General features: G+C 59.4%; 1 protein-coding gene across 6 annotated transcripts; it reads left to right on the plus strand.

The window, feature by feature from the left end:
* The first annotated feature begins 397 nt into the window (after window positions 1–397).
* LOC138825350 (WD repeat-containing protein 90-like) lies at window positions 398–20,452 on the plus strand. Of its 6 annotated transcripts, none has more exons than XM_070019779.1 (42): window positions 398–444; window positions 3,281–3,372; window positions 3,464–3,640; window positions 3,746–3,854; window positions 4,050–4,220; window positions 4,512–4,626; window positions 4,724–4,788; window positions 5,157–5,257; window positions 5,328–5,537; window positions 6,533–6,601; window positions 7,324–7,434; window positions 7,511–7,656; window positions 7,778–7,835; window positions 8,949–9,067; window positions 9,159–9,320; window positions 9,407–9,537; window positions 9,605–9,721; window positions 10,114–10,349; window positions 10,538–10,677; window positions 10,829–10,959; window positions 11,344–11,474; window positions 11,746–11,907; window positions 12,053–12,181; window positions 12,430–12,545; window positions 12,621–12,661; window positions 12,851–12,976; window positions 13,193–13,375; window positions 13,600–13,697; window positions 14,054–14,156; window positions 14,315–14,436; window positions 14,538–14,697; window positions 14,782–14,969; window positions 15,081–15,249; window positions 15,337–15,448; window positions 15,704–15,875; window positions 18,610–18,732; window positions 18,880–19,054; window positions 19,164–19,294; window positions 19,381–19,524; window positions 19,593–19,712; window positions 19,803–19,887; window positions 20,179–20,452. In XM_070019779.1, exons 1-42 carry the CDS (start codon window positions 435–437, stop codon window positions 20,376–20,378), a joined length of 5,460 nt encoding a protein of 1,819 aa, XP_069875880.1. In that variant the 5' UTR covers window positions 398–434; the 3' UTR covers window positions 20,379–20,452. The 6 variants fall into 6 exon arrangements, with proteins under 6 accessions (XP_069875880.1, XP_069875881.1, XP_069875882.1 ...); XM_070019780.1 differs by having other exon boundaries at window positions 20,261–20,452; XM_070019782.1 differs by lacking the exon at window positions 398–444 and adding an exon at window positions 566–623.
* The last annotated feature ends 278 nt before the right edge of the window (window positions 20,453–20,730 follow it).

Below are 20,730 nucleotides of genomic sequence, written 5' to 3' on the forward strand. Positions count from 1 at the left end.
CCAGCGCTCGTCCTCAGCCCCTCTGCCGGGCGCGCCCCTGGGCTTGGGGCTGCGGCCTCGGCGGCACGCTCTGCCCGGAGCTGTGTGGGCACAGCTGTGTGGACACAGGCGCGGGGTGCAGGGCCGGCCCCGCGGGGTCCAGGGCCGCGGCACCAGGCCTGCGCTGGGACGCCTCCGGCCCGGTGGCAGTGCGCAGGCGCCGGTGTCTCCCCGGCCTTGGGAGCCTGGCGGGCGGAGCCGACGCGCGGCCGGGGGCGGGGCCGGGGGCGGGGCCGCGGAGGAGGAGCCTCGGGCCCAGGCGGTCACGTGGGCCCCGGGCGCCGCCGTGGCGGCGGAAGTGACGCGCTGTTGCCAGGAGACCGCGGCTAAGCGCCGCTCTGCGTGCCGTGCGTGGGGCGCGCGTCCGCCGGGCGGGAAGCTCGAGCGGCGACGCCATGGCGCGAGGTGAGGACGCGAGCTTCCGCTCCCGGGGCGGACGCCGAGGGGCCGGGGCCTCGCCTGCGAGCCGACCCCCGCCGGGCGCCGGGCCGCTGCGGTGCGGAGGCCCCGCCGCCTTCGGGGTTCGCGGGAGACCCGAGTCGGCCCGGCCCCCCTGAGGTGGGGTCCTGAGATGGGGCGCTGAGGTGAGGTGAGGTGCTGAGGTGAGGTGAGGTGAGGTGCTGAGGTGAGGTGAGGTGAGGTGAGGTGAGGTGCTGAGGTGAGGTGAGGTGCTGAGGTGAGGTGAGGTGCTGAGGTGAGGTGAGGTGAGGTGCTGAGGTGAGGTGCTGAGGTGAGGTGCTGAGGTGAGGTGCTGAGGTGAGGTGAGGTGAGGTGCTGAGGTGAGGTGAGGTGCTGAGGTGAGGTGAGGTGCTGAGGTGAGGTGAGGTGCTGAGGTGAGGTGCTGAGGTGAGGTGAGGTGAGGTGCTGAGGTGAGGTGAGGTGAGGTGAGGTGAGGTGCTGAGGTGAGGTGAGGTGCTGAGGTGAGGTGAGGTGCTGAGGTGAGGTGCTGAGGTGAGGTGAGGTGAGGTGCTGAGGTGAGGTGAGGTGCTGAGGTGAGGTGAGGTGAGGTGCTGAGGTGAGGTGAGGTGAGGTGCTGAGGTGAGGTGAGGTGAGGTGAGGTGAGGTGAGGTGAGGTGAGGTGCTGAGGTGAGGTGAGGTGGTGAGGTGAGGTGAGGTGGTGAGGTGAGGTGCTGAGGTGAGGTGAGGTGAGGTGAGGTGAGGTGCTGAGGTGAGGTGAGGTGAGGTGAGGTGAGGTGAGGTGCTGAGGTGAGGTGAGGTGCTGAGGTGAGGTGAGGTGAGGTGAGGTGAGGTGCTGAGGTGAGGTGAGGTGCTGAGGTGAGGTGAGGTGAGGTGCTGAGGTGAGGTGAGGTGCTGAGGTGAGGTGAGGTGCTGAGGTGAGGTGAGGTGCTGAGGTGAGGTGAGGTGAGGTGAGGTGAGGTGAGGTGAGGTGAGGTGAGGTGCTGAGGTGAGGTGAGGTGGTGAGGTAAGGTGAGGTGAGGTGAGGTGCTGAGGTGAGGTGAGGTGAGGTGAGGTGAGGTGAGGTGCTGAGGTGAGGTGAGGTGCTGAGGTGAGGTGAGGTGCTGAGGTGAGGTGAGGTGAGGTGCTGAGGTGAGGTGCTGAGGTGAGGTGCTGAGGTGAGGTGCTGAGGTGAGGTGAGGTGAGGTGCTGAGGTGAGGTGAGGTGCTGAGGTGAGGTGAGGTGCTGAGGTGAGGTGAGGTGCTGAGGTGAGGTGCTGAGGTGAGGTGAGGTGAGGTGCTGAGGTGAGGTGAGGTGAGGTGAGGTGAGGTGCTGAGGTGAGGTGAGGTGCTGAGGTGAGGTGAGGTGCTGAGGTGAGGTGCTGAGGTGAGGTGAGGTGAGGTGCTGAGGTGAGGTGAGGTGCTGAGGTGAGGTGAGGTGAGGTGCTGAGGTGAGGTGAGGTGAGGTGCTGAGGTGAGGTGAGGTGAGGTGCTGAGGTGAGGTGAGGTGAGGTGAGGTGAGGTGCTGAGGTGAGGTGAGGTGCTGAGGTGAGGTGAGGTGCTGAGGTGAGGTGCTGAGGTGAGGTGAGGTGAGGTGCTGAGGTGAGGTGAGGTGCTGAGGTGAGGTGAGGTGAGGTGCTGAGGTGAGGTGAGGTGAGGTGCTGAGGTGAGGTGAGGTGAGGTGAGGTGAGGTGAGGTGAGGTGAGGTGCTGAGGTGAGGTGAGGTGCTGAGGTGAGGTGAGGTGCTGAGGTGAGGTGAGGTGAGGTGAGGTGAGGTGCTGAGGTGAGGTGAGGTGAGGTGAGGTGAGGTGAGGTGCTGAGGTGAGGTGAGGTGCTGAGGTGAGGTGAGGTGAGGTGAGGTGAGGTGCTGAGGTGAGGTGAGGTGCTGAGGTGAGGTGAGGTGAGGTGCTGAGGTGAGGTGAGGTGCTGAGGTGAGGTGAGGTGCTGAGGTGAGGTGAGGTGCTGAGGTGAGGTGAGGTGAGGTGAGGTGAGGTGAGGTGAGGTGAGGTGAGGTGCTGAGGTGAGGTGAGGTGCTGAGGTGAGGTGAGGTGGTGAGGTAAGGTGAGGTGAGGTGAGGTGCTGAGGTGAGGTGAGGTGGTGAGGTGAGGTGAGGTGAGGTGCTGAGGTGAGGTGAGGTGGTGAGGTGAGGTGAGGTGAGGTGCTGAGGTGAGGTGCTGAGGTGAGGTGAGGTGAGGTGAGGTGAGGTGAGGTGAGGTGAGGTGAGGTGCTGAGGTGAGGTGAGGTGCTGAGGTGAGGTGAGGTGCTGAGGTGAGGTGAGGTGGTGAGGTGAGGTGCTGAGGTGAGGTGCTGAGGTGAGGTGAGGTGCTGAGGTGAGGTGAGGTGCTGAGGTGAGGTGAGGTGAGGTGCTGAGGTGAGGTGAGGTGCTGAGGTGAGGTGCTGAGGTGAGGTGAGGTGCTGAGGTGAGGTGAGGTGCTGAGGTGAGGTGAGGTGCTGAGGTGAGGTGAGGTGAGGTGAGGTGCTGAGGTGAGGTGAGGTGCTGAGGTGAGGTGAGGTGAGGTGAGGTGCTGAGGTGAGGTGAGGTGCTGAGGTGAGGTGAGGTGGTTAGGTAAGGTGAGGTGAGGTGCTGAGGTGAGGTGAGGTGCTGAGGTGAGGTGAGGTACTGAGGTGAGGTGAGGTGAGGTGAGGTGCTGTTGTGGGGTGCTGTTGTGAGGCCCACCTGAGGGGGGTCTCCGCAGCCCGGTGCCACTGGGGTGGGGTGCTTAGGCTCCCCTGGGGTGCGGTCCCCTCTGTCCAGCCCGCAGCCTACTTTCTGTGTCTCCTATGGGACCCCTGGGTCTCTGGGGCCAGGCCCAGGGCTCAGCCTCCACGCCTCCCTCCCTTGGCAGCATGGCAGCACCCATTCCTCAATGTCTTCAGACACTTCCGGGTGGATGAGTGGAAGCGGTCCAGCAAGGAAGGCGATGTGGCAGTGGTGATGGTACTGGCCGGGGTCTTCCTTCTTCCACCGCCCCATCAGTGCTTGGGAGCCTTAGCTCTGCGTGGTGGCTTGAACTCTTCTCTTTCCCCAGGATAAAGTCTTGAAGAGCACTGTGTACCGCATCCGGGGCTCCGTCTCCGCCAGCAATTACATCCAGCTCCCCAGAACCAGTTCACAGTCCCTGGGGCTGACGGGGCGGTACCTCTATGTGCTCTTCAGGCCCCTGCCCACTAAGCACTTCGTGATCCACCTGGACGTGTCCACTGAGGTGCAGATTCCCATGTGCTGAGTTCACAGTTTACCCCTCCTACCAGTGCACTAGAGGGTTCAGTTCACTGCTGCCCCCTCCTAACTGCCTCTCTCTGCCACACAGGACGGCCAGGTCATCCGTGTGTCTTTCTCTAACCTCTTTAAAGAGTTTAAGTCCTCTGCCACATGGCTTCAGTTCCCCTTCCTTTTCCAGGCCAGGACATCTGATAGAGGTAATGTGTGGGGTGGGATGGATTCTGTTCTGTTCTGTGAGGGGTAGCCTGATGCCTAGAGCCAGGTGGTACAGGCCCGATTTGGCTGAAAGCTCAGGCTGTGTGGCCTGAGAGACAGCTGGGAGAGTCACAGGCTCACAGACGTGGAAGTGGTCTGCCGAGTGTGGGTGCTGACCTGGGGTACCTGTCACACAGACACGGCAGGCATTGCCCCTCCTGGTGCCCGCTGGACTTGCCTGCAGCTTGACCTCCGGGACATCCTACTCGTCTATCTGAGCCGGCGCTATGGCCACCTCAAGAGTATCAGGCTGTGTGCCAGCCTGCTAGTCAGGAATCTCTACACTAGTGATCTGTGCTTCGACCCTGGTGAGGCCACGCCACATGCCTTAGTCTGCGTGTCTGCTTCCTCCCCGTGTGTGTAGATCCTCTAACACCCTAGGTTCATGCCTGTGTGTCATGCTATCTTTGACACTAAACGCTTGGTGCAGCTGAAAGCCAGGGCCTCTCAGCTCTGGAGGCAGCACAGGGTAGGGACGGGGCAGCTGGGCTGGTGAGCTGGCAACACACTGGTGGGTGTCTGGCATTGTGTCTCACCTGGTGCTGGGAGAGGAGGCTAGTCAGACTTTCCTAGATTTGGAGTAACCCTGGTTGTCTTAGCGATCACCATCCCTGAGGCCCGGCGGGCAAAGCTTCCTGTGACTCCTGTGCCTCGTGAAATGGCCTTCCCGGTGCCAAAGGGAGAGAGCTGGCATGACCACTATGTCCACATCCGGTGAGCAGCTCTGCCCCTGCTGAGAATGCTGGGCATCAGGAGGGCAGATGGCCTCCTGGTCCCTAATGCTGATTATCTCTGTTTACCACCCACCGAGGTTTCCGAGTGACAGTCTGAAGACTTCTGGAAAGGTTCAGAAGATCAGTCCCCCTCCTGAGACAGGTGAGCCACTGGGAAATCCACAGGACATATACAACCTGGTAAGTGTGTGGAAGCCTTAAAGGAGACCTAGTATGTGCTGACAGCAGCTGACGAGCATGTGCCCAGAGCAGCCCGTGGACCGGCACAGGGTCTAGGGCTAGCTGGCAGGCCATCTGAGCTCCCGGGACTGCTGTGGAGATTTGTGTGAAGGCACTGCAGGGTCCAAGGTTTCTAACTGGAAGAGTAGGTGCCCAGGAAGAGTGTCCAGCTGCTGCGGTGTGGCTTCTGAGAGTGGATGCATTGGGAACCACCTGCTCCTCCCATCCTGCTGGTCCACTCTCCAGGCATCCTCCTGTTCAGCTCAGTTACTGGGCTCTGTTCTGTTGCAGTCCTCCTGGGATCTGCATCTCAGCTTCTTTATCCAGAGGCCTTCAACAAACTCACGCAGGATAGCATGTCACCTGTGGCCCAGACATGCAGCCCCACAGCTGTGAGTGTCCCTGAGGCAGGGCTGGGGAATACTAGTTCTAGGGTGCTGATAGTCACTTGTTCCCTCATAGCCCTGCCAGCCCCTCTCCGTACCCAGGCTCCTCCCAGAGGTCAGCCTGTCCAACAAGCATTTGGAGGAGTCCACCGTAGGTGACCTATGTACGCATGGCCGAGACCCTTCAACCTGGGTGCAGGCTACTGATGTGCACACAGTGGTCTGTGGTGGCCATGTGCTTGCCCACAAGTCAGCTGGGGTGCCTGTGGCTCTTCACTCTTATAAGGTGAGTTCCTGCCCTAGAGTAGGTAGGTGGCTGTAGGGGTGTGTGTGTGTGTGTGTTTGCGCGCGTGTGCGTGTGCGTGTGTGTGTGTGTGTGGTTAAGGGCTGTCCTATAGGGTGTGTGTGTGTGTGTGTGTGTGTGTTGGGTTAAGGGCTGTCCTATAGTGTGTGTGTGTGTGTGTGTGTGTGTTGGGTTAAGGGCTGTCCTATAGTGTGTGTGTGTGTGTGTGTGTGTGTGTGTGTGTGTGTGTGTGTGTGTTGGGTTAAGGGCTGTCCTATAGTGTGTGTGTGTGTGTGTGTGTGTGTGTGTGTGTGTGTGTGTGTGTTGGGTTAAGGGCTGTCCTAGTGTGTATGTGTGTGTGTGTGTGTTGGGTTAAGGGCTGTCCTAGTGTGTGTGTGTGTGTGTGTGTGTGTGTGTGTGTGTGTGTGTGTGTGTGTGTGTGTGTGTGTTGGGTTAAGGGCTGTCCTATAGTGTGTGTGTGTGTGTGTGTGTGTGTGTGTTGGGTTAAGGGCTGTCCTAGTGTGTGTGTGTGTGTGTGTGTGTGTGTGTGTGTGTGTGTGTGTGTGTGTGTGTGTGTGTGTGTGTGTGTGTGTGTTGGGTTAAGGGCTGTCCTATAGTGTGTGTGTGTGTGTGTGTGTGTGTGTGTGTGTGTGTGTGTGTGTGTGTGTGTGTTGGGTTAAGGGCTGTCCTATCAAGGCTGCAGTCGAGGGAGTTGAGATGAGACTCTAGTAATCTAATCATCCCTTTCTGTGTAGCTTTGAGTAAGAATCCCTCTTTTTTTTGGTGGTTCCTGGGATTTAAACTCAGGACTTTGTTGTCATTATCATTTGTGCCATTTTGGGGATGGAGCCCTGGGCCTCTAGCATGCTAGGTAACACTGGACATTGAACCACATCCCCAGTCTCAAGTGACTTTTCCTTGCGGATCCAGCCTGAGGGTGGCAGTTCCAGGGAATGGTGTGCCATCCAGAGGTCTTACTGTGTGTTTTCCTGCTTCAGCACTTCCTCCCGGACCCAATTCTGAGGCTCAAGGGGGTCATTGGTTTCGGTGGTCACAGCACCAAATGGGTGAGGGTCCTGAAGCTGTTGCCAGGTTGTCTCACTGAGTGTGGTAAATGCTTGCGGGAACAGAGATTCCCAGCCCCATTACTCCCTTCACCCCCGCAGACTGTCCTCTGGCCCCATCCTGCCCCTCCAGACGCTTGTCCTGTCCTCAGGTGTTCCATCCTGCCCACATTTGTTCACTCAGGTCTCAGCACACTGGTTCCAACTGTTGGTGCTTCCACTCACCTGGCAAAGCCCTATAGGCAGTGCTAGGTTCAAGTGCTTGCAAAGGCAGAGTCTGGCTGGTATCATTGTGCCCCTGGGGCGGGGGCGGGGGTCTTTTGTGACCCAGACAAACCCTGTGGAATGTATTGTATTTCAGTTGGGTCTTGCAGAGAAGCGCCCCAATTAGAGAGGAATGGCATTTCTCTCCTGCTCAAGTGCCCTGGGCACTTGACAGGCCTTTCTGGTGCAGGATGAGTCTTTAGGGGTTTGGATAGACCCCTTGGGTTTTGGTGCACAGATCCCCGAGTTTCTCGCATTGGAATCAAGGCATGGAGGATGTGCATGTATCTTAGTTATTCATTCTGCACATGCATCCCATCTACTCATGCTTATGACATGGGGAGCATGTCTCAGTGTCCTGTCCTTGGTGGCCAAGTGTGTACCAGGACACCCCTGCTAATCTCTAGGCGTCTAAGATAGGCCTGGGGTACTGCTGACTTGACCCCTGACCCTCATGCTAGGCCCTGTGGACCAAGGATGGAGCAGCTGTTGTTTACCCTTGCCATGCAGTCATTGTTGTCCTGAGGGTAGACACTGGGGAGCAGCGCTTCTTTCTTGGCCACACAGACAAGGTGGGTGCTGCCCAGGCCTGGTGAGGAGGGGTGTGCACCTGGAGCTGTGAGCCCACATCATATTGTGCCTCCCCAGGTCTCTGCCCTGGCACTAGACAGGAGTAACTCACTGCTGGCATCAGCACAGGCCCAGCCCCCCAGCATGGTGCGGCTCTGGGACTTCCAGACAGGGGGGTGCCTCTCCCTATTCCGGAGCCCAATGCATACTGTCTGTTCTCTAAGGTGGGTGCAGGCCTCCACTCAGAGGACAGGGTGCAGGGGGCCCAGTGCATACGGTCTGTTCTGTCGGGTGGGTGCAGGCCTCCACTCAGGGCACTGCTGACTTCCACTTCCATATCCACAGCTTCTCCGGCAGTGGGACTCTTCTCTGCGGTGTGGGCAAGGATCGCCATGGGAGGACGGTAATGGCCCTGCCCTGGATCAGTGGTAGAGCAGCTGCGTGGCAGCTTACTGGCTGTCTCTTAAGCATTTGTTTTCATTTGCTAAAGTAACATGTTTTTTATGTTACACACACACACGCATGCACGCACGCACGCACACGCACACACTAGGAAGATGGCTCAGTGGTAGAGCGCTTGCCTTGCATGCATGAGGCCCTGGGTTCTATTCCCCAGCACCACATCAGCAAAAAGAAAAAAAAGCTGGAAGTGGTGCTGTGGCTCAAGTGGTAGAGCACTAGCCTTGAGCTGAAGAGCTGAGGGACAGCGCCCAGGCCCAGAGTTGAGGCCCCATGACCCAAAAAAAAAAAAAAAAAATCTGAAGCCAGGCTTAGTAATGTGTGTAGTAGTGCTAGCACTTAGAAGGCTGTGGCAGTAGGATTTCTTGAGTCAAGGAATTTAAGTCCAGCCTGGGCTGCATAGCCATTATCTCCCACCAAAAGCAAAAGGCCAATTTAGGAAATGGTATCTCCTTTCTCCTTCCTAAAGCGTCCAGAAATGTATTCCTCAGTTTTGTGCCCTGAGAAAACTTGTACCTACCTATAGGAAGATCCCTAGGTTATCTCTCATTCTACGCTTTGGTTCCTGTCTTCTGGATAATGGATATTCCTTTAGGTCAGTATTTAGATGACTGGCTTGCCCTCCTTGGTCCTGTCTTAGCTGTAAGACATGTAACACAGCACCTCTGAAGCCAGCCTACAGTGACTAGTGTTTCACTGCAAGGTGCCTCAGGCTTTTTCTTTTTTCAATTGTGGGTTTAGGGCTTGAACTCAGGGTCTGGATGCTGTCCCTGAGCTCTTTTGCTCAAGGCTAGTACTCTACTACTTGAACCACCACTCTACTTGCAGCTTTTTGTTGGTAATTGGAAATAGGGTCTTATGGAATTTTCTGTCCTGGCCAGCTTTGTAGCTAGGATTATAGGCATGAGCCACTGGCACCTGGCTAGAGGTTGATCTCTGTCTCAGGGAAAAGCTGCTCTCCGGTGGGGCTCAGCGTGGCCTAACCAGTGAGGCAGGGTTGTGCAGGGGTTTGTTGGGCGGGTGTCTATATCTAGAGTTGAATGTGGGCTTGTTGCAGGTGGTGGTGGTTTGGAGTACAGACCAAGTGGATGCTGGTGGTGAAGTGGGTGTGGTCGCCAAGGTGCACACTGACTTTGACATTCAGACCTTCCAGATCGCCTATTTTGATGAAACCAGGTGATGTGGCTCCTGAGTGTCCTGGGGCAGGGACCGCATCTGAGGCGCTCTGCTCCCGAGCAGCACTCCCTACCGGATGCTTCCTCTGCAGGATGGCGTCCTGTGGGCAAGGCAGTGTGCGGCTCTGGCGGCTGCGTGGACGGACCCTGCGCTCCTGCCCCGTGGACCTGGGGGAACACTGTGTGCTGGAGCTCACGGACCTCGTCTTTGCACAGAACCCGGAGAGCTGCCAGGTGCCCTCCTCGCGCACACTGTGAGGCCCTGCCTTAGCCCCTCCCCACCACCCAGCCCACTCAGCACCTTTGGGACCCTGCCTCACCTGTCACCTCTTTGGGACAGTTATGTATGCAGCCGTAGTGGTCACATCCTGGAGATTGACCACCAGCGCATGGCTGTGCGGTGCACCCGCCGCCTGCTGCCTTCACGGACTGCTGGTAGCCCCCTTCCCCAGAAGCAGACCCTCGTCTTAGGTAAGTGGGCCTCTGCACCCTGGGGGAGGCGGCTTCACCCTGAGGCTCTGACCTCTGGGTTCCCCAGGCTCCGGCATTGCCATCAGCAGCCTCAGTGTCTCCTCGACTGCATGTGCTGTGGGTTCTGAGGATGGCTACCTGCGAATCTGGCCCCTGGACTTCTCCTCGGTGCTCTTGGAGGCAGGTGAGGCTTTGGGTGTCCAATCCAACTAGGAGAGCTGGCTCTTCACAGTTGTGGTAGAGAGCCAGGTCCTCTGCCTCTGGTTTTGGCAGTGCTGTGCCTGGGCTCAGTGGGAGTCGTGGAGCCAAGGAGTGTGTCTTAAACTTGGGAATCTACCAATACTAGGACTTTCTGTAGAATGGCCTCACAGAAGGGCGTTGGGGTGGTGGGTAGAGGGGAAGGTCTCTGCAGCCTGGCCCAGGACATGATGGTCCTGAAGAAGCTGCCTCCTCCAGCCTGTCTCAATCTGGGGACTTGGCACCATGGAAAAGGGTCTCTGTGTCTCAGGACTCCAGTGTCTGAGCAGAGCAGTGTGCCTCCAAAATCCTGGGCGTTGCTGACTGCTTTTCCCACAGAGCACGATGGCCCCGTCAGCACTGTCTGTGTGAGCCCTGACGGCCTGCGTGTGCTCTCCACCACCTCTTCGGGCCACCTGGGCTTCCTAGACATCCCATCCCGGGAGTACACTGTGCTAGCACGCTCCCACATGGCCTCGGTACTGGCCTTCTCCATGGAGCGGAGCCGGAGACAGCTGGCCACTGTGTCCCTAGACCACACTGTACGCATCTGGGACCTGGCCACCCTACGGCAGGTGAGGTGTGGAAGAGGGCCTGCGTAGCAGACAGGACAGGCTACCCCAAAAGGTTGGAGGGCAGGAGAGCCGCAGGGCCTTCGTCTTTGCATCACGTGCCTAGAACCTGTGTTGACACCACCTAGAATATGCTTGTTCCTTGGGCTCTGGTGGCCCTGTGCATCCTTCATCCTGGCCATCCTCCTCAGCTTTATGACTTCACATCGTCTGAGGAGGCCCCGTGTGCTGTCGCCTTCCATCCTACCTGGTCTACCTTCTTCTGTGGCTTCAGCAGTGGGGCCGTGCGCTCTTTCAGCCTGGAGAATGCTGGGGTTCTGGTGGAACACACGTGAGTGCCCAGCCAACTACGAGCCTGGTGGGGGGCCTGGCTGCGTGGGAATCCTGCAGTGGAAGCTGGGGTGGTCTGTGGGACCCACCGGTACAGGGATGGCATCTCAGAGGACAGCACTGCCCAGTGGGTGTCCTTATGTGTGGTGCAGGCGTCACCGAGGGGCCGTCACCAGCCTGATCGTCACCCCCGATGGCAGCTTCCTGTTCAGCTCTTGTTCTCGGGGCTCCCTGGTCCAATACGACTGTGCTGTCCCCCAGTGCCGCGTCCTCCGTGTAGCAGGTCAGGCCCTCTCAAGTCCCTTAGGCTGGTCCCAAGGTGCTGGGGAGGCCCATGCCACCATGTGTCTGCCTCCCACCCAGGGTGGGTTTGGTTTGAGAGTTCAGCCCCACAAAGCCAAAAGCCAGCAAGGGGCTGTGCTTGCCCTGCTCTGCTCTGCCCTTCCCTGCTGCCCTGGGAGAACGTGGGTAGCTTGGACAAAGGTCAGAGCCAGCTAGAAGGCATCTGCTGCCCGCTGTGCCTCTATAACTTAGTATTGCTCAGCACTGGCCCACAATAACCTCCCACTCTCTTGCTCTCGTGCTGTGACAGCTGTGGAGTGAGCTGTGTTTCCTGAAGGTGGTGCCACTTCCCACCTGCTGACCTACCTGCCCTCTACTCTTACAGCCAACGTCGTATGTCAGGATGCCCACCCGAACCCCAACACTTTGGCTGTCAGTGGGGACAGCCGCCTACTGGCCTTTGTGGGCCCCTCCAAGGGCATGGTGACAGTCATGGAGTCAGCCTCTCTGGGTGAGGTAACTATGGGGCCTTGTGGGTCAGGGGCTGCCTCTGGCTGGTGAAGAGCAGGAGGCGTCTCAGGATGAGGGAGAGGCCCTACAGTCAGGGGCAGGCCCTAGGTCCTGTCACCTCATGGATGCAGTGAATTCAGTGTCTCAACCCCCTTAGGCCTCTCCCGCCCTGTGGGAAAGGTGGGGCCAGGTGGGACCCCGGGACTTCACCCTTCTCTGGCTCTGGGTGGTGCCTGTTTGATAGGAGTTGGAGGCTAGTGGCCACTTGTATCCTCAGCTGTTGCGGGTTGATATCAGCACACTGGACCTCGCTGGCAGCCACCTGGGCTCGGCTGTAGCCATCTGCTTTGACCCTGCAGCCCCGGATCACTTACTGCTGTCCACGTCATCCAATAAAATTGTGGTGCTGGACACAACATCAGGACGCACTGTCCGGGAGGTGAGCCCTGGCACCGCAACCACCCAGCTTTCCTGTCCTTGGTTCTGGCAGTCCTTCCAGTCAGGCAGGGATTGTAGCCACAGTCTGAGGGGTGGAGGTTTCCAGGGTACCAAGTGGAGGCCCTCCCAGGAATGCTCTGTTACAGTTGTCCAGTATCCGCCCCATGGCCTGCTCCTCCCTGGCTCTCAGTGAGAGTACTCGCTTCCTGCTGGCAGCCACTGGCCGAGCTATCAGCGTACAGGGTTACTGGACACCCACTGACCCTGGGCACCAGGTATGTACTCAGCATCCACAGACACAGAAGGTGGAAGAAGAGCAGAACCGTTATTCTGGGGCAAGGACGGAAGGGACCAGGGTACAGAGGGTGACATTTCTCCCTCCCCTCCCTCCATCCCCGGGCCTTGTGTGTCTGCTGAGCCCCAACCTGTCAGGTGTGAAGCTCACCACCAGGCCTAGGTACTGAGAATACAGCGGCATTGCTGGCCATACACAGCCCCTTTGAGCAACACTCACTGTCTCCAGGTGTACATTGGACACTCAGAGCCGGTGCAGGCTGTGGCTTTCACCCCTGACCAGCAACAGGTCCTCAGTGTGGGGGACGCCATCTTCCTCTGGGATGTCCTGGCTGCCCCTGAGAGGCAAGTGTCTATCCTTGACCATGTTTACCTGGGCCTCCCTCTGGCCCTACCCCCAACACCTTGTTTCTTTGTCAGTGACAGAAGCAAGCCTAGGCCCCCCACAGCTTGTGAGGCCGGTGAGTGGTCTGTGCCTGATGGAAGGGGTGTGCGTGGGGACTGACAGGTGTTGGAGGTGATGCTGGGTGGTCCTGCACTGGGCAGTGTGGTGCTTCTACCGTGGCCTGTGTGTCCACCACCACAGCTGCCGCCCTCAACGACTCTCCCACTCCCAGCACTGAGCACTGTGTGGCTCCTTCCATCCCCAGGCCTGAGCGTGGGCCATCTGGAGGACACAGTGGCCAGTGGGCTTCCCCGGCAGCAGGTGCCTGTGCCATCTCAGATATCTCCACCTCCTCTGGATGTCGGAGCTAGGCCCCCTAAGGACAGTGCTGGTGAGAGGTCCAGTGAGTGTGGGTGGTTCCACGTGCCCCTGTGTGCTGACTCTGGGGCACCAGGGATGTAGGTGTGTGCTGTCAGGGCCCTCCACAGATGGCGGGGAGACCCCAGGAGGCCCAGGAAGAGGGGGCAGAGTGGTTACTGGGAATGGAGAAGCTGGCAGCAGGATGAGCAGGCAGCACGGCTCCTCTTCCTTTTCTCTCTGCTTCTAGGTACTTTCATTTCTGACGAGAAAGGACGCTGTGGGGAGAGCCATGGCCCCAAGGGGTTTGCCCAGGCTCCACGCCCTGCTGTGCTTGTTGAGAGGGAGCTTGGAGGCGCTGGAGATGGGGCCCTGGGGGCTGCCTGGGGCTCAAGGGGACCCCCTGTGTCTCCCCATCACCACAGCCAGCCTAGTAAGCAGGTGGACGTGGGTAGGGACCTGGGTGGGGGTGTCTTAGGGTTTAAGGTGGCCTAGGGGTGTCCCCAGCTATTCCCGCCCATCAGGGTGTTCCCCCTTAGAAGATTAGATGGGGCCACAGATTCCTGTGGCAAGGAGGCTATAACACTATGTGTGAGGTGAGGGGTCTCTGAAGGACTGTGGGTAGTTTAATGTCCTGTGGCCTTTCCTTCCCTTCAGGTGCCCAGAACCTCAGAAAAGGAAGGGCTTGGCCCACCGTCCGCCCGGATTCCTACAAGCATTTCACAGCTCGCTACAAGACCTCTCTGCCCTCCAAGGTTGGCAGCACCCCGGCTCCACAGGGTGGAGTGGTCTCTGAGGATTTCTCCCCTGTGAACACGGGGTTCCAGGCACTCCTCAGGCACTTTCCCCCATCCTTACCCACACTGCCCATCCTGCTGCACAGACTGGGCCTTGTGGTGTCCCAATCACCTCCCCCAGCCACTGCCTCCCTTGGGCCTTCCCATCCTCTAGGTGCAGCAAGCATCTGTGGCTGCCACACTTGCCACCCGCCTGTCTGCATCCCAACACCTGGTCTGGCCAGCCTGTGTGTGCCCCAGAGCAGGTCTTGTGTGGGTTTGGGGGCCCAGGCTGCTGTGCCGGGCTCCAGTGTCCTGGATTTGTTTCTTTGTAGAATGTCTTCTTCCCTCCCACTGGTGGTGAGCAGCTGCACCTGAAGGCTGTTGTGGGTTACAATGGGAATGGACGGGCCAACATGGTCTGGAGACCAGACACGGGTAAGTCCGGCTGGCCCAGCCGGGAAACCCAGGGCTGGGCCCAGCTCGACCCACTGTCATCTGGGGGCTTCAGGGGTTGGTTACGTCCGCACCTGTCATACCCACATTTCTACACGCCTGTGGGTTCCTGTTAGTAACAGGAACCTCTGTGTCCGCAGGCTTCTTTGCCTACACATGTGGCCGCCTAGTGGTGGTGGAGGACCTGCACTCAGGTGCCCAGCAGCACTGGCTTGGCCACCCAGAGGAGATCTCCACGCTGGCTCTCAGTCATGATGCCCAGGTGCCTGCCGTCCTTGTCCCTGTACGCAGTGAGGTTCACGGCCAGGGCAGACCCAGCCCAGTTGCCCTGTGCCTGCTAACTGCCTGCCCTCTTGCTGCCAGGCTCTGGCCTCTGCCTCCTGCTGTGGCAGTGGGGCATCCCGCTGCCAGATCCGCATCTGGGACATACCCAGGGGCCTTTGCCAGCGGTGCCTTTCTCACCACGACAGTGCTGTGCAGGCCCTGGCCTTCTCTCCTGATGACAAGCTCCTTGTGACGCTAGGTAGGTGGGCAGAGGGGCAGGGCTTCCTGGCCACCTGGGATGGCTAGGCTGTCCCTGAAATGTGTCCCTGACATGTGTTCCCAGGGGATTACAGTGACCGGACCCTCACCCTGTGGAGCACAGACACCTATGAGCTGCTGTCATCCACCCGCCTCCCAGAGCCAGTGCACGATGTGGCCTTCAGCCCCTGGGACGCTGGCGAGCTCACCTGTGTGGGCGCTGGTGCTGTCACCTGGCTCCTGCACCAGCATGGCGCAGACAGCAGCCTCCAGGTGCCCGGCCGCTGGCTGAGGTGTTGAGGTTCATGGGCCACTTCAGCAGTTTAATCCAGCAGGGATTCTGGTGCACTTCTGACCCACGTGCTGTTCCTTCTGCCCTTCCAGGTGCACCGACATCCAGTTCCTGAGGAGGTGGGGGTGGCCGAGCTGACCTCGCTCTGCTACGGGGCTGCCCCGCTGCTCTACTGTGGCTCTTGCTCTGGCCAGGTTTGTGTCTGGGACACCAGCACTGGCCGCTGTTTCCTGGCTTGGGAGGCAGATGATGGCGAGATTGGTAGGTGTCTGACAGCTTGCACAGCCCTCGACAGTGCAGGGAGGGAGAAACATGGCTGGGCCTACCAGCTGGTTTCTTGCCTCCTAGGAGTGCTGCTGTGCTCTGGGTCCAGGCTGGTCAGTGGCAGCAACACCAGACGGCTGCGTCTGTGGGCGGTGGGGGCCGTGCCCGGGCTGAGGCGCCAAGGCTCAGGCGCCAGGTGAGTCGCTGCTGGCCTCTGCCCTGTCCCTCCCCTCAGGTTTTAGCCACAGGGGGACTTGGTCTACAATGGGTTGCACGTGCCAGCAGTCCTCTGTTTCCTGAAGCAGAGTATAGGGAAAAGCTCAAAGCCCCCAGACTCCACAGGCTCTTGCTGACTCTGCCTAGGAAGATCCAACCAGGCCCAAGAGGTGCCTGTGGGTGACCCACCTGGCTCTTGGTTTTGCCTTGGGACAGCTGCCCTTTCTACCATTAGGTCCAGCTCAGTGTTCATGGAGCGGGAGCTGACCCTGGACGGGGCTGTTGTGAGTGCGAGCTTCGACAGCAGCATGGACATTGGAGTGGCAGGCAGCACGGCTGGCACACTCTGGTACATCAGCTGGGCCGAGGGCACCAGCACGCGCCTCGTCAGCGGCCACAGGGGCAAGGTGAGGCCAGCAGAGAAGACATCTCAGGGCTCCACCCTAGTCGAGCCAGCAGCAAGCCCGTCTGGCGCCCTCCCTGCTGCTCCCAAGAGAAATTGCAGGGAGCCGTTAGGTTGGGCCTCGTGAGCTGCCACATCACAGGGCGACGAGGGAGTCCGCACAAGGCCCAAGCCTGATGAGCCCTGCGGGGCAACTTGCCAAAGACTCCAGTGTCCAACTCCGCCCCACGCCCCTGCTGGCTCTGCTGGCACTGTCCCATGGGGTTGAGCCCTCGTGAGAAGCGAGGGGCCACATTCTGGCTGGGTTCTGTGTCGACAGGCGTCTCTGTCAGGTCCTGTGGTCAGATACGGTAGGCAGGTTCTGGTCAGGTGGGCTGAGTTCTGGTTAGGACTAGACCAGATTCTGGTTGGGCCTGATTGAGTCTAATCATCTCTAGTCTGGGCTGGGTCTAGTCTGCTCAGATCTAGAAAGGTTGTGGTTGGCTCTGTTTGGATGTGTTTAGACCAGGTCAGGGCCAGTATGTTCTGTCACTCCAAGAATAGCAGGCTCACCCCCTCCTGCTGGGAAGAGTAGCCGGGATTGCTGGTCTCTGGCCCCTGGCAAGAGAGCCCCCACCAGCATATCTCAGGAAGTGGGTTTCCTATGTAGGCTTCCACAGGCTTGAGGGAGGACATGGCCTCATTTGCTCCACCCCTAAGGTGCAGCCAGAACAGGCTAGAGCCACAGGCAGGTGCCACTTTTGCTTCCTTGGAACAGGTTCACAGTATTGAGCTGTTGTCCTTCACTCAGTGCCAGTGCACTTCCTCTGAGGGCCTTTTTTTTGTTTTTTATTACCTTTTTTTTTTTTTTTTTTTTTGCGGTGGGGGGGAGGGGCAGTCCTGGGGCTTGACTTCAGGGCCTGGGCGCTGTCCCTGAACTGCTTTTGCTCAAGGTTAATGCTCTACCACTTGAGCCACAGCACCACTTCCAGCTTTTTCTGTTTATGTGGTACTGAGGAATCGAACCCGGGGTTCATGCATGCTAGGCAAGCACTCTACCACTAACCACCTTCTCAGACCCAGTTTTATAAGTACAATATATATTTCTTACTTAGTTTCTTTGGTACTGGACTTGAACTCAGGACCTTGTGCTTGTCAGGCTGGCACTCTACCACTTGAGCCACACCTCCAGCCCCGCAAAAAGCAAGGCTTTTGAGAACAGACTCTTAGGAACACTACTGGGTCTCTTTGTATCACAACATCTCATCTGCAGCTACCACTTAAAAAAAAAATTGGGGGGCTGGGAAGGTGGCTCAGTGGTAGAACACTTGCCTTGCATGCATGAGGCCCTGGGTTCGATTCCTCAGCACCACATAAGCAAAAAAGAAAAAAACAGAAGTGGTGCTGTGGCTCAAGCAGTAGGCGCTAGCCTTGAGATGAAGAGCTGAGGGACAGCGCCCAGGCCCAGAGTTCAGGCCCCATGACCAGACAAAAAAAAGAAAAAAGAAGAAAAAAAATTGGTGTCTATTTATCTGAAGATAATGGCAGTGTAAGATGGATAAGTTCTTTTTCTGTGTGGAAAGTATAATTTGTAGACCATGTATTTTATTCACTCAGGAAATAGGGTTTTTCTCCAATAGAGTCACTTTAAGAGCATTTCCACTACCCTAAGAGGAAACCCATATCCATTGGCAGTCCTTCACCAGCTCCTCAGCAACCACTGATGGGCTTCCTGTCTGAATGCCCTTGTTCACGGTAGTCCATCTGAATGGGTCATCAGCATTTGGCCTTGTGCCTGGATTCCGTGAGCATCACCTTACCCGCTTCTTCCCGGCTGTAGCAAGTGTCAGTACTTCTGTCATTCATACAGACCATGTGTTCCACTGACCATCAGGACGTGGAAATCTGGGTCCTGAGCTCAGCCCCTCTCAGTATTTAGGCGGAGGCCATGGTCAGACTCACAGATGAACTAAGCTGGGACTGGCCCTTGGGCCTTGGTATGCTGGGTCTGTGGACTGCCACTGAGCCACCCAGCCCTGAGTTGTCTTCTGAAGTGGAGTATCTCTTGAGCTCACATCTGTACCAGCTGTAATGCCGAGTGCTTTACTGAACCTCCTTGGTGTGTGGCTTCTGTACCTTCTTTTTCCACAACCTCCAGTTCAGTGCTCCTGTGGGATGGCATGACCTGCACTCAACTCTGGGGAAAACCAAAACCACTAGTGTTGTGACCCCAAAGTCAGCAAGGTGGGGGTGGGTTCCTTTGGTGCTTTTGCCTCCCGTCAGCAGCCCCGCTGGAGGGGAAATATCACGTTACTGTGACTTCATTTCTGTTAGCACTGTGTGTGGAATCCCAGGTCCCACCAACTGGCAGGCTCCTAGGGAAGGAAGCATATGCGCACCCTAGGATGCCCCAGCCAGACAGTGCTTGTAGGGGCTAGGGAGGTGGCTCAGTGGTAGAGCACTTGCCATGCACGCATGAGGACCTGGGTTTGATTCCTTAACACCACATAAGCAGAAAAAGCCAGAAGTGGCGCTGTGGCTCGTGTGGTAGAGCGAGAGCCTTGAGCTGAAGAGCTGAGGGACAGCGCCCAGGCCCAGAGTTCAGGCCCCACGACTGACAAAAGCAAAAAACAAAGTGTTTGTCCTCGCGGAGGTAGCCTGGTCAGGAGGGCTTAGGTACTCCTGCATGGTAGCCTGCTGTGGAGGCTGGGGTCGGGAAGGCCGGGTCGGGCCACCCTCAGCTCAGCTGGGCCCCACAGGTGAATGAGGTGGTCTTCAGCCCCAGTGAGTCACACTGTGCCACCTGTGGTGAGGACGGAAGTGTCAGGGTGTGGTCCTTGGCCAGCATGGAGCTGGTGATCCAGTTCCAGGTGCTGAATCAGGTATGTGACGGGTGCCGGGGGAGGGCCGGCACGCCCCTGAGCAGGGCTCCCAGCTTCCTGAGGCTCTGGCCTGGTCCTTGAGTCTGGTGCTCCTGTCTCCACCCTGCACCCCGGGGGCGTGCTGGTGTTCCCTCCCCTGGGCTGCAGAGCTGCCTCTGCCTTGCGTGGAGCCCCCCATCCTGCAGACGCCCAGAGCAGCAGAAGGTGGTGGCCGGCTACAGTGATGGCACACTGCGTGTCTTCAGCATCCCCCAGACCGCCATGGAACTCAAGATGCACCCTCACCGGGCTGCCATGACCGCCGTTGCTTTCTCCGCTGATGGTGAGGAGCCGGTGGAGCTGGGTGGCCGGCTGGGGCCCCTCCAGCCCACACCACACTCCTAGGCCGGGCGCTGGCTCACAGGACACGGCTGTGGTTCTCCTTGGCCCAGGTCAGACTGTCCTCTCCGGAGACAAGGATGGCCTTGTGGTTGTGAGTCGCCCCTGCACAGGGATGAGCTTGCGTGTGCTCAGTGACCACCAGGGCTCCCCAATCTCTACCATCCAGAGTACAAGTAAAGAGGTAAAGCAGCCCCACTGGCACGTGCAGCCTGGGGAGATGGTCGGGCAGGGGCAGCAGGCACCAGTGACTAACCCTTACCTCCCCAGTCTGGAGAGCTCGGGGTTGAGGGCACAGACCTGTGGCTGGCTGCCAGTGGGGACCAGCGGGTGAGCGTCTGGGTTTCCGACTGGACCAGGGACCACTGTGAACTCCTGGACTGGCTGAGTTTTCCAGCTCCTGCCGCTTTGGAGGTAAGAAGTCGGGTGGACTGTGGGTGGGACGCGGCGCGGGCACTGACTCGGCACCCTGTACCCCGCAGGCCCCCGGCTCCCCCCCGCCCTCGCTTGCCGCCTTCTGCCCCTGGGACCGCGCCCTGCTGGTGTGTGTGGGCCTCGGAGCCCACGCAGAGGTACTCTTCTACAGCCTGCGCCAGAAACAGGTACGTGCGCCCCCCACCGCCGAGCAGTGCGGGCTGCTGGGCCTCACGCCCGCTGCCCGCTGCCCGCTGCCCGCTGCCCGCTGCCCGCAGGTGGTGGTGAAGACGCCGCTGCCCTCCTTCGCCATGTCCCTGAGCCTGTCCGCGGGCACACGCCTGATGGCCGTCGGCTTCGCTGGTGAGTTCCGGTGACACAGACTTGGGCAGGGGCTCCTCCCCACGTCGGCCTGCTGTCCGGGGGGTCGGGGTGACGTCAGCCTGCTGTGGGGGGTCAGGGGTGACGTCAGCCTGCTGTCCGGGGGGTCGGGGTGACGTCAGCCTGCTGTCCGGGGACCTGGGGGTGACGTCAGCCTGCTGTGGGGGGGTGGGGGTGACGTCAGCCGGGGGTCCGGGGTGACGTCAGCCTGCTGTCCGGGGGTCCGGGGGTGACGGCCCGGCCCCCCCACCCTGTGCCGTCGGCTGCCCGCAGAGCGCGCGCTGCGGCTTCTGGACTGCGTGTCGGGCACCGCCCGCGACTTCGCCGGCCACGACGACCTGGTGCACCTGTGCAGGTTCACGCCGTCCGCCACGCTGCTCTTCACGGCCGCGCACAACGAGATCCTGGTGTGGGAGGTCACGGCCCAGCAGGACTGCAGGCCCGGGCCGCGCGGGCGGGCGCAGTTTGAATAAACGCCGGCCTCTGCACCGCCTCCTCCTCGCCGCGCGGGCGGGCGGGGCGGGGCGGGCGGGCGCAGTTTGAATAAACGCCGGCCTCTGTGCACCGCCTCCTCCTCGCCGCGCGGGCGGGCGGGGCGGGGCGGGCGGGCGGGGCGGGGCGGGCGGGCGCAGTTTGAATAAACGCCGGCCTCTGCACCACCTCCTCCTCGCCGCGCGGGCGGGCGGGCGGGCGGGGCGGGCGGGCGCAGTTTGAGTAAACGCCGGCCTCTGTGCACCGCCTCCTCCTCGCCGCGCGGGCGGGCGCAGTTTGAATAAACGCCGGCCTCTGCACCGCCTCCTCCTCGCCGCGCGGGGGCGCCGCTCG

The sequence above is a fragment of the Dipodomys merriami genome, unplaced genomic scaffold (genome assembly GCF_024711535.1).
Source record: "Dipodomys merriami isolate MVZ:Mamm:240054 unplaced genomic scaffold, mDipMer1.0.p SCAF_137, whole genome shotgun sequence".
Classification (NCBI taxonomy): domain Eukaryota; kingdom Metazoa; phylum Chordata; class Mammalia; order Rodentia; family Heteromyidae; genus Dipodomys; species Dipodomys merriami.

Excerpts from the sequence above, each read along its gene's own strand:
- LOC138825350 (XM_070019779.1), top strand. Across the intron at positions 6,602-7,323 it reads GTGGTCACAGCACCAAATGG|GCCCTGTGGACCAAGGATGG; the intron begins GTGAGGGTCCTG and ends CCCTCATGCTAG. Across the intron at positions 10,350-10,537 it reads ACCTGGCCACCCTACGGCAG|CTTTATGACTTCACATCGTC; the intron begins GTGAGGTGTGGA and ends CATCCTCCTCAG.